Source organism: Quercus suber, unplaced genomic scaffold (genome assembly GCF_002906115.3).
Source record: "Quercus suber isolate HL8 unplaced genomic scaffold, Cork oak 2.0 scaffold_347, whole genome shotgun sequence".
Taxonomy (NCBI): Eukaryota; Viridiplantae; Streptophyta; class Magnoliopsida; order Fagales; family Fagaceae; genus Quercus; species Quercus suber.
This window is the reverse complement of record NW_027069799.1, coordinates 306631-319347: the sequence shown is the minus strand read 5'-3', so window position 1 is coordinate 319347 and position 12717 is coordinate 306631. Positions and strand designations below refer to the sequence as shown.

At 32.4% G+C, this 12717-nt stretch overlaps 1 protein-coding gene across 1 annotated transcript; it reads left to right on the top strand.

Moving 5' to 3' along the window:
• Positions 1-2964: 2964 nt before the first annotated feature.
• On the top strand, positions 2965-10493 carry LOC112024395 (methylcrotonoyl-CoA carboxylase beta chain, mitochondrial). The gene is made up of 10 exons (XM_065759944.1): positions 2965-3462; positions 3532-3651; positions 5767-6201; positions 6426-6516; positions 6947-7188; positions 7281-7445; positions 8684-8758; positions 9641-9772; positions 9873-9929; positions 10041-10493. Exons 1-10 carry the CDS (start codon positions 3268-3270, stop codon positions 10242-10244), a joined length of 1716 nt encoding a protein of 571 aa, XP_065616016.1. The 5' UTR covers positions 2965-3267; the 3' UTR covers positions 10245-10493.
• The last annotated feature ends 2224 nt before the right edge of the window (positions 10494-12717 follow it).

The following is a 12717-nucleotide window of genomic DNA, read 5'->3' as shown; positions in this document are numbered from 1 at the left end:
GAAGTATTCAATTCTGAGCTTTTTTATTGGCTATTCATCACCCTTCACCTTCTTAAAATTGATTTTAACCTAGTACTCCACTTTTGATTTTTTGTAGTTTGCCATGAATCCTAGTTCATCATGAATTCTAGTAGTGGATTCAATAAACTAAAACCCCATTAAAACTATACAATTCTACTTTGGAAATCTGGAAAGTCAAACTCATATATCCTCCAATTTTATCAAAATCTATATAACCTTATCTTTGTAGGAAAACCTCTCAATAGAAAACATTTTTGTGAATTCAAAAACCTTTTATGTAAAAACACCAGCTATAGAAAAGTTGACAGAGGGAAATAGAAGCTGAATTATATGCAAAACACTTAAAATTTCATGCGTAATAGGAAGCGATAGTCTCTAAAGCTTTGGCTCTATTTATGCAGATCCTCTCTACAAAATTTTCACTCATTGAAAATGTTACTTCAATAAAAAAATTAGACTTGATAAACGCAAGTGCATTGAAACGGTTCAGAAGTTTCACATGCATACTTATTATAGTGTAAAAATACCAAAACCCTATTTTATGTGAAATAGATTGTAAAAAAATAATTACAATTACAAAATGTTTACTTATTCTGTATAATGATTCTTAAATATCTTCAATACTACAATTATTTAAAAATAAATGAAAGTCAATATTTATATTGCGAAAGAAAGATATACATATTTTGAAAAAAAAAAACCATATCGTATATTTTCTAAAAGATGAAAAGAAAATTTTCTATTGGTTACGAAAGAGATGTTAAAAAAAAAAAGGTACACAAATACAAAATATTAGGAAAAAAAAAAAGTAACTAAGAAAGATAAATTCATGTAAAAGATACCTTGAGGCTTGAAGACGAAGGGCTTGTAGAAAAAAAAGGAATAGAAATGACAGAGAAAGGGTAAACCGCATAGAGGGTTTTTGTGTGGTGTTATATATATATATATATATATTAGTTCGGTTTGGTTTAAATCTCTTCACATTGCTAAGTAGATTTTGCTAAGTAGTGGTTTAAAACTCTCATTTTGACATAATAAATAAATTGATAAAAAAATGATGTGTAAAATTGTTGGACTACCAAAGCTTATGTGGTAAAATATTAGAAATTCAACTAATATATATATATATATATAGATTATGTCTAATTTCTTCCGTCACATGGGTTTCAATTAACTTAATTAATAAAATCTCTTGTTGAATAAGAGATTTAGAGTTCAATCTCTTGATAATAAAGAGCAAGCTGAGGTTGGAACTCTCTCTTTAAAAAAAAAAAATCTTACAAAATACAAGAACTTAATGACAAAAGAAAATTTTCTATTACACAAACACATAGGTGATGGAAGTAAAAATACAAAAAAAGATACACAAACATGGAATATTTTAAAAAAATGAAGAACAAAAGAAATTACGAAAGAGAAATTCATGTAAAAGATACCTTGAGGCTTGAGGACGAAGGGCTTGTAGAAAAAAAAAAGAATAGAAATGACAAAGAAAGGGTACACCGTATAGAAGGTTTTTGTGTGTGTGTGTGTGTGTGTGTATTAGGTCAGTTTGGTTTAAATCTCTTCACATTGCTAAGTAGTGGTTTAAAACTCTCATTTTGACATAATAAATATATTAATAAAAAATAATGTGTAAAATTGTTGGACTACCAAAACTTATGTGGTAAAATATTAGAAAATCAACTTATATATATATATATAGGACAAAATTTAGGTACAATACCTTAAGTATTGTTCCTTAGATTTCTCTCTTAAGATTCAGCCATGTGGCTATTTAATTAAAAAATACACTTCCTTTTCATGAGAAAAAATCCACATTGTATAATCTTAAAAGAAGAACCTAAGGAATAATAACTAAGTACTGTACCTAAATTTTGCTCATATATATATATATTATGTCTAATCTCTTTTGTTGTGTGGGTTTCAATTAGCTCAATTAGTAAAATTTCTTATTGAATAAGTGTGCATTTGGCTCCGGTTTAAAAGCCAACTTATTTTATTATTTAGCTTATTTTTGCTACTATTCATGGCCTTACTGCATTTTTTGGTACTATTCATGAGTTTGTATAATTTCAACTAATTTTTACCTTTATCTATAGCATTTTGAACAAAAATTTTTAGTTTCAGCAAAATAAACAGATCTCAAATATACTCTAAGATATTTGAAATTTGATCTCCTAGTGATAAAGAGTATGGTGAGGTTGAAACTCTCTCTTTCTTCTTCTTCTTCTTCTTTTTTTTTTTTTTTTTTTTACTTTAGTTGTCATTAATTTTCACTAAACTCTCTCTTTCTTCTTCTTCTTCTTCTTTTTTTTTTTTTTTTTTTACTTTAGTTGTCATTAATTTTCACTTTTTTTTTATTGTACTTTTCACTTTTCAAAATGAAATTATTTTTGTTGACTAATGGTGCACAATTATCAAGGTAAATGAAAAAACTACATTGAAAATGAATAGAAGTTAAATAACAAAAAAGAAAAAAAAAACTTTATGTGGCTAAAATTAAAACAAGTTAATTTTTTATTATAGGAAAATATGTTGAAATTAGACGATACCATTTGCCATATAATCTTAAAATTATATACTAAAAGTGAATTTGTAGCTCCAAGAAGTAAAATAACATCTAAATTACACAAAATTAGAAGTCTGTATTAAGAAAATGACGATGAAAGGCTCTCTAATGTCAAAGATTTTTTTTTTTTTTCCCAAAGAGTATTGTAGTTTAATTGTACTTATAATTCAATAGATATAATGTAAGAGAAAGATTTGAGCCATAGATATCTCAATTAAAAAATACATATGATACTAGCTGAGCTATAAAAATTTTAGCAATTGAATATATCTCCATTCTCACTTATTGTTGTGAGCTTAAAAAAAAAAATTGTTGAATAGTGTTATTATTATTTTTTTGCTAAATATATGTTAAATTGTGTTACAACTTAGAAACTTGGAAGTTGGAACCAAAACACATGGGACAAATTGATATACGTAATTGAAGAAATCTCTCTGGGAGATCGTTCAAAGGACCTTGTCATACTTTAGTTGCCATTTTTTTTATTTTTTATTTATTTTAATTATAGTATTTTAATATGTGCAAAGCTGCCTGATAGTGATTCTGATTCTGAAGCAGAACAGATAGGATAGACACTCCACATCAGCTCTTAGAGATCAGGCTTTCCGGCACAATCATATACAAATTCAGCAGTAGCAGTGACTGAGACACGCGCAGAAAGAGATAAGAGAGAAATGCTTAGAGTATTGGCGAGAAGAGCAGGTTGTTGGGGTTCACGGAATCCATGGATGATAGCTCAGCCGAGAAGGGACTTCTGCCTTGGACTCGGAGTCCTTCCCGACTCCATTGACCGGACCTCCGACTCCTTCACTCGCAACTCCAAGGCCATGGATGAACTCATCTCCGACCTCCAATCCCACATAGCCAAGGTCCTTTCTTTCTCTCTCTCTCCGTGTAAATATATATAAATGTTTTAATGGGTTTGTGAAAAAGTTCAGGTTCTATGTGGAGGAGGAGCAGAGGCGGTGAAGAGGAATAGGAGTAGGAATAAGCTTCTACCCAGGGAAAGAATTGATCGCCTTCTTGACCCTGGTTCTTCATTCCTTGAACTTTCTCAGGTTTTGTCTTTCATTCCCACTTTATTCACTATCATATTTCTCTTTCTCTGATTATTGCCTTTTAGTCTTAATGTACATTGTTATTATAAAAAATTACTCAAAATATTTTGGAACTTCAGGTTGTTTAATGAACTGGGATTTTGTCTAGAGGTACAAAATTTTCGAATTTCTGAGGTCGCAAGTTGTTATTGGTAGATAATTAATAGATATCAGTGATGGGTTGATATGAAAATCAATAAAAGCTTGCCAATACAACTATTGTGAAAAATGTTGTGCCTGTACATTACTCTTTGAGTATACATCAATTTCCATGAAACTTATCAAACGTAAAGATTTGTGAGGTTCATTCAAACCGTACCGTCTCAAGTCGAGCTCCTTGAGAATAGTCATGATGGATGTAAGGTTGAGTGTAGGTTTATACAAACCTAAAGAGGTGATTGAGAAAAGGACCCAAGCATTTTGAGCCTAAAAAGGGGTTGTTGAGAGGGAAACAAGCTAACTATATAGGTACGAGTCCATTTGAAGTCAAAAGTCTTTTAAGTACCCGTTTGGATTCCACATCCAGCGTCCATGTTTAGTGTTTTGTTTTGTTTTTTTTTTTTGGGACCAGTGTCTCTTGTACTGTTCATGAGACATGAATAGTGCATTAAGGCAAATGAATAGTATTTGGGAGAGTGAATAGTAATCCAATAATTATTTTTTTATTGTTTTCAGTAATAAGTTTTCAGTTTTCAGCAAAATAAACAGTATCCAAACACACCTTAAATCTTCTCCCACTTTCACCACTCGTTAAAAAGTATCCAATTCAATAGAAACATACACACATCATGTTTATGAGTGGAGTCATGTGGTTAGCAAACAATCTCAAGCAAGTGATGATCAATTTAAAAAAAAAAAATAATCAAGCTTATTTACATTATATTGGATTTCCGGTAATGGATTATGTGTCATGGTTTTAGTTAGGCTTGAACGGTTTCCCCTATGAAGCCATTAGGCAACTGCCAGCCTGTTATGCTGTACTGCTCAAAGTGTTGACATGGGTTGGACCAAATGCATATGTTAATGATTTTTCATTTGATTATGAAAGTAGCTCCCCCTTTAATATTAAGAAACTGGTTACTTACAAGTTTTTAAAGGTTCAACTGTTATCCTATATGATACTTTCAATGAGCTTTCCGACGATCCTTTTAAAACCCTGAGACTCATCCAACTCAACCAAACCTTTTTTCAACGTGTAAAGAGCATATTAAAGCTATTTTGGATTAGCATATTGTCTCTACCAGGGATAGGAAAAGTTGAGTGCTACCTAATTTGTTGAAAGGGACAACCAGAGTCATATTGCACATGGATCACCAGAGAAGAGCTGCTACAGTTAGACCCTAATATGCTAGAATACTACTCAGGGATTTCCTCAACAGGGTTGAGTCTCTCCCAACCTGGGAGGGATGATATAGATATGAACATTACTGCTAATTTAAATTTGAATTTCATTAATATAATTTTATCATGATTGTGGATTATGTGATTTTTCTTATGGATGTTTCTTGGAAGCCTATTTAAAAAAAGGCTCCAGTAAAATATAAGGGACATATGAATGGACGAAATTTGATGTTGGAATTTTCCAATAGCTAAGTGCTAGTTCCTAGGGTCAGTCCTTTTTTTTCCCTATTCAATTGTCTCCCAAATTTTCCATTGAATTTTGTCATGTGTCACACAGCCTTATTTAGCTGAGATATTCTCTCTCTCTTCTCAACCAAACCAAACCAAACCCTGAGATGATAAGTTGATTTCTTTTTTGAGTGTTTTTGTTCCAAATTAAGTGGATTGCAACATGCAATATAGTCCAGATTAGTTACTGTCTCTTTATGGGGATGGTAGTTAGGAATGAAATTTGTACACATTTCTGATACATTGTTCACTATTACAACTTAAGAACGTTAATCATGTTATTTAATGTCTTAGAAATCATGCATTTTGTTCAGATTCAGAATCAGAATCAGAATTCACATGTCAACTGGAAAGCAAATGTTCTGTTTGTCAATTCATTGGACTTGATGCATTTTATAGTAGAATATGCAATGTCTTTGCCATCTAATTGTGTGTTTTATCATAAAGCTTGCAGGCCTTGAATTATATGAAGAAGCCTTGCCCTCTGCTGGGATTATTACTGGGATAGGTCCGGTGCATGGACGACTTTGTATGTTTGTGGCTAATGACCCGACTGTCAAGGGAGGCACTTACTATCCCATCACCGTTAAGAAACATCTTAGGGCACAAGAGATTGCCACTCAATGTAAATTACCATGCATATATCTAGTTGATAGTGGAGGTGCTTTCCTTCCTAAGCAGGCTGATGTCTTCCCTGACAAGGATAATTTTGGTAGAATTTTCTATAATCAAGCTGTGATGTCTGCTGAAGGCATCCCCCAAATTGCACTGGTATTGGGTTCCTGCACAGCTGGGGGTGCCTATATACCTGCGATGGCTGATGAAAGTGTCATGGTCAAAGGAAATGGTACTATTTTCCTGGCAGGACCCCCACTCGTGAAGGTTAGTTACAGGCCTTCTGGTGTTCCAAAATGCTTCATAGGGTAATTCCCAGATCTGTTCAATGATTTTTTTGGTATCTTTCTATGTTATATGAAATATTATATTGTGTCCATATGTGTATATCTGTGCTTGCTTGTGGATTGGTGTGTTTATATGTATGTGTGAATATTGGTTTGTCTATAGTTGTGTCTAAAATCTATAAATTATTCAAAATTTTTCAATAGGCTGCTACAGGAGAAGAAGTCTCTGCAGAAGATTTGGGGGGTGCTGCTGTGCATTGCAAGACATCAGGAGTTTCAGATTATTTTGCTCAAGGTATTTACTTTTGCCATTCTGCCTTTGCATCTTAAAGGCACCTCTTTTGAAAGTTACTATGATCTTCCCTGTGCTTTCTGCTTCAGTAAGATTCTTTATGCTGGCCATTCCATGTCAGTTTGCAGAAGTTTGCCTGATGAGTTTCAAATTTCAACATCCAGAACTCAATGAGATTGTGAAACAGTTGTATACTTCCACTGTTCTTGGGTTGTGCCCATTTTCACTTTCTCAATGAGACTATTTACTTATTAAAAAGTTTGTGATACTAAAATTTGTTTTTCTTGAGCTATTAGAATAACTGTGTGCGTGCGTGCGTCTGTGTGTGTGTGTGTGTGTGTGTGCGTGCGCTTGCGTTTAAGAAATTAGACATAATATACTTTTTTTTTTTGGCTTTTAGTGATGATATATGTAATTTTATTTGTTCTTGTAGATGAACTGCATGGACTTGCTCTTGGGAGGAACATCATTAAAAACTTGCACATGGCTGGGAAAGAGGGATTTCTAAGTAGATTGGAAACTGTAAACCATGAATTTAAAGAACCATTATATGATGTAAAGGAACTTCGTTCCATTGCACCAGCTGACCTTAAGCAGTCCTTTGATATACGGTCGGTTATTGCTCGCATTGTTGATGGAAGCGAATTTGATGAATTCAAGAAATTGTATGGCACTGTGAGGGCATTTGAATCACTTAAACTTGTTAGAATTTTATGTGCTAGCATTTGATATTTATTAATTTTGTAATCCCAATTGTGTCAATGCAGACTCTTGTAACAGGATTTGCTAGAATTTTTGGACAGCCAGTTGGAATAATTGGAAACAATGGGATATTATTTAATGAATCTGCTCTAAAAGGGGCCCATTTCATTGAACTGTGCAGTCAACGAAACATTCCTTTGGTCTTCCTTCAGAACATCACTGGATTTATGGTATGCCATCTCACTGTTCATAAAGCTGTCTAACATCTTTTTGTAATTACATTTGCAAATAAAACAGATTGAAAAGGAGGGAACGTATGTAATCTGTGATATGCTTGGCAATTTAAAGGGTAAAGTGAACTTATTTTTGATGGATTCAAGCTTAAACGAATTTAGAAAGTACCAATAGAAATTCAGTTTTAAAGTAAAAATGTAGGACTAGGAAATAAAAATGGACCAAGTCACACAGATCAGAACAAGGATTTGAAAGCCTTACCCTAGACCTCTAATCTAAGTAATGGCAGTCTCCTGTTGATTAAGAGAGAGTAAGCTGTAGTGCTGTACACAGTTTTAGCTCAATGAAAGCTTACCTTTTGTTCAAAATTTTTTGCATGGATATTTGTAGACTTTCAGAATATTGGTTCTTGATAAGTTAGGTTTTTTCCTTGTATCAATGTTTTTTAGATGATTAGTTGAGTGACCTTAAATATTTCCTAATTCAGAGTTGAACAAAGTTTCTCTCCAAACTAGTTTGGAGAGAAACCCTACAAACTCATTGTATATATTTATATTGAGTGTAAATTTTGAAAATCTAACCGTTAGATTACATGTTCTTATTACATCTTTAATGCTTACAAAATTGTAAGAAAATCAAAAATCAATTACTATGTAATCAAATAAATGTTATGATTTCAAATTTTTGTAATCTGAAGTTGTATATAAAAAAGAAGTTAATTAATCAAATAGTAAATGATATCTGATTTGAATGAAATTTGATATGCATATTAAGAATATAAAGAACATGAAATTCAACGGTTAGATTTTCAAAATTCACACGGTTAGATTTTCAAAATTCACACCCAAAAAAGAAATATATGAAAAGTTTGAAGAGTTTCTCTCCAAACTAGTTTGGAGAGAATCTTTTTTCTTCAGACTTTCAGTTGTGAAGATTAGTTATGGTTGGAATTCCTTTTGGTTTAAACTGCTTTGGCCATTAGAATCTGCCCCCCTTCTCTAGCATTGCTTGTTAGACGAATGACAGTCAATTGTTTTATGTCATCCATTGCTCTTCCTTAAAACTGTCCATTTGTCTGTCTGTCTGTGGGGCAAAATAGTTTTACTTAAGGAGCTGGATTTGGTAAGCTCTATATTTTTTTCAATCCACTTTGAGGTATAATATTCATAGAAATGGGAGGTCCATTAAAGTTGGTAAAAGCATGGAACCTTAATGTTTAATATTCATTTAATAGGTTGGCTCAAGATCTGAGGCAAATGGAATAGCTAAATCTGGAGCAAAAATGGTTATGGCAGTTTCATGTGCAAAGGTTGGTGTCTCTCATACTTAATATTAATTTCATTTTGATTATTGAGTAAATTTCAAGACATACCAAGCCTATTGCTGTATGAATGTGCCTTCAGGGTTGTTGTTCAGCTCCTTATTTGTATAACATCATGTTGACTTTATAACTTGAAAATAATCTACTAGCATGGTTCTTTAATGTATATCTAGAAAAAGAACAGCTTATCAATAAAAAAAAAAAAGAAAAAAAAGAAAAAAAAGAAAAAGAAAAAGAAAAAGAACAATTGCTTGTTAGACGAATGACAGTCAATTGTTTTATGTCATCCATTGCTCTTCCTTAAAACTGTCCATTTGTCTGTCTGTCTGTGGGGCAAAATAGTTTTACTTAAGGAGCTGGATTTGGTAAGCTCTATATTTTTTTCAATCCACTTTGAGCTATAATATTCATAGAAATGGGAGGTCCATTAAAGTTGGTAAAAGCATGGAACCTTAATGTTTAATATTCATTTAATAGGTTGGCTCAAGATCTGAGGCAAATGGAATAGCTAAATCTGGAGCAAAAATGGTTATGGCAGTTTCATGTGCAAAGGTTGGTGTCTCTCATACTTAATATTAATTTCATTTTGATTATTGAGTAAATTTTAAGACATACCAAGCCTATTGCTGTATGAATGTGCCTTCAGGGTTGTTGTTCAGCTCCTTATTTGTATAACATCATGTTGACTTTATAACTTGAAAATAATCTACTAGCATGGTTCTTTAATGTATATCTAGAAAAAGAATAGCTTATCAATAAAAAAAAAAAAAGAAAAACAAGAAAAAAAAGAAAAAGAAAAAGAAAAAGAACAAAAGAAACATATGAAACAAAAAGATTTACCTCTGCACCTTTTCCAATCAATTGATATAGGTTCCCAAAGTTACTATAATAGTTGGTGGAAGCTTTGGTGCTGGAAATTATGCAATGTGTGGCCGTGCTTATAGTCCGAACTTCATGTTCCTTTGGCCAAATGCCAAAATATCCGTGATGGGTGGTGCACAGGTAGCTCTTCACTCAACACATTCATGCTTATGACTGAGATGTCAACGAGATAAAGCATAAAGATCTGTCAATTACATATCATTTTGTCTTTGAATATCAGGCTGCTGGTGTGCTAGCTCAAATAGAAAAAGGCAACAAGAAAAAGCAAGGGATTCAGGTAGAAGCTTCTTTTTGTCTCCAAGGAAAGATGACTTATCATATTTCTCCCTACACCAAATTCAGGGTCTTCTTATTTGTCCTAACGTACGCTTTGCATGATGTAATGCAGTGGAACAAGGAAGAAGAGGAAAGATTCAAGGCAAAGGTTGTGGAGGCATATGAGAGAGAAGGAAGTTCTTATTACTCCACAGCAAGGCTCTGGGATGATGGCATTATTGATCCAGCTGACACAAGAAAAATCATAGGTCTCTGCATCTCTGCTTCCATGAATCGTCCTGCAGAAGATACCAAATATGGTGTATTTAGAATGTGATGGAATATCATTTTGTATCAAGGAAAGCACTGGCATCCTAGTGTCTGATGCACATCCTGATGCATTGTTTTGATATTTTGCATGCTTTTCTGTAAAGTAAACGGGGGGGAATAAACTGAAAAGGGATGGGGAAAAAGAAGAAAAGAATAAATAAAAGAAAATTATGGGAAGCATACTTTACTCATTGAAACGGTTAGTTTTGTAGCCAGTCAGCTCCTTTTATTTGATTGATGCTAAATGTATACAAAATTTACTCCATAAATCTTATAAATTGATGTGTCATTAACCATAAAAAAGTAATTTAATATTTACTTAGAAAAATGCTAAACCTACTACAAAATATGTTACATAACGTATGTAAATTGACTTGACTGGTTGATACTTGATATCAACAACATAATAAACATAATAAATGATTATCTTTTATTTTTTATTTTGATGATTGGTGACATATAAGTTTGTTAAGATTATGTAGTAAAACTTGTAGCATTCAAAGTATCACTTATTTATTTGTAGAGAATGCTAAAGATATTATAAATTTTATTGCATAACCTTTACAAATTGACGTAATAATGAATGTAATTGGGGGATCTCAAAGCATAATAAATGAATATTTGAATTACTTTTTAGTGATTGATGACAAATTAGTTTGGAAGATATATGTTGTAAAATTCATAGTATTCACTATTCATAGCATCACTCTTTATTTATTACTGTATGTTGTTAAAGTAGTACTAATCACATTTGGTCTTGTGCAAATGGGTTTCCTCTAATTGAAAGGGAAAATAAATATTTGACATAATCATTGTTACAAAAACTAAAACCAGCAATCTGGCTTTTGCTGGAAAAGGGTATCAGAATAGTTTTTATGACTTATGACCCTTGGTTCAGCATAAGATGGAGTGTTCTTATGCTCTAAAGGAGCATCCATCTAGCTTCATGAGAATTGGATCATAGAGAATCAAACCATGCGGCCCTTGTGGACATTTTATAAGATTGTGACATCAAGCTTTCATCCACATTGGTTTGGTACTACAGAATTGGAAAGAGGTTCTCTTCTTTTTGCCGTGCATTTCCTCAGCATCAGTTGTGACTACGAGGCTCACAGGGGCTGGTGATTGCTTGGTGGTGGGAAGCTTGCTTTTTTTTCCTAGTTTAATTTTCTTTTCTTCTTCTTCTTTACTATGTATTCTATAAATTTTAGGTGCTTCCTGATTCTTAAGAATTTCATGATGTATGACTAATGTTGTTCTTTTAATTTACACAACTACTTTAGTTGTTGCCCTTCCAATGAAGAAGGAGAGTTTAAAGTAGTTTCACTGTAAAAATAGTCCAGATTATAACTAGGATAGTTAGCAAAACACAAAAACATAAATAAAGAAAAAAAAAATGACATGTGTTGATATACGAAGATGGAGATCTTTTAAATCAGAATTTCATGGAGTAAAAGAGATTTTTTTTTTTTTTTAATTCGTTGTTGGACATTTAATGTGAAGTTTTCTAATTATCTGTGGGAAATTTGGTAAGAAGTAAAGTCTACACTATATGCTGCCAAATTCGGTAAATTGTGAAGTTCCGAAACCGGTTTGTAATTGCTTTGGTCTAGTTTACTTTAATTCATTGAACAGTTCAGTTCAGCCGGCAAGGAATTTTCTTGAACAAACTATGTTCTCCAATCTTCAATGTCTTGTTTCTGGTCCTTTTTTTTTTTTCCCTCTTTTGCTCTCTGTTTTGTTTTGCCAATATTGAAGCCTAATGTTGCTTATGTTTTCATTGAAATTAGTGAATATATCAAGTTCTTTGATGACATTGGGAATCTTTTAATAGGGTATTCATTACTAATAATATTCCTTCTGATTTAAGCTAAAAGTACAAATGTACGATTTTTGCGGAACTAAACATGTGTGATATAGGCTTAGATGTCAACCAATACCCCCATAGAGCAATTGTGAATGTGACAAAAACTATGAAAGAACGGAACTGAAATAGTATTGTTCTCTTTAATAATATCAAATTTTCATATGTGGTAGACGCGCATGTGAAAGTGTTAAAATTCAACCAAAAGTTGATATAATGTGGATTTAGGTGAGAGTTGGAGTATCTTCCTAGCATTACTCAAAACAATTAGCAAATTGAATTTATCACTATTCTCACTTACAGTTGTGAGCTACTGAGCTTACAACAACACACATTCACACACACACACATACATATATATATAAGTTAAATGGTGTTAGAATCCAGTTCAGTATTATAAACCAAAGGCATAACACATGGGACAAGTTGATATATAATTGAAGAAATCTTTCAGAGATCGTTCAGAGGATCTTGACATATTTTATTTGCCTTTTTTTTTTTTTTATATTTATTTTTAGTATTCAGAAGCTGAACGAATAGGATGACAGATCAAATCCTTCCTGTACAATATACAAATCCAGCAGTAGCAGTGATCCGTACACACACAGAGACACAG

Coding starts and splice junctions, on each gene's coding strand:
- LOC112024395 (XM_065759944.1), top strand. CDS start 3,268: ATGCTTAGAGTATTGGCGAGAAGAGCAGGTTGTTGGGGTTCACGGAAT. Junction 3,463..3,531: donor TCCAATCCCACATAGCCAAG/GTCCTTTCTTTC, acceptor GAAAAAGTTCAG/GTTCTATGTGGAGGAGGAGC. Junction 7,446..8,683: donor AGAACATCACTGGATTTATG/GTATGCCATCTC, acceptor TTCATTTAATAG/GTTGGCTCAAGATCTGAGGC.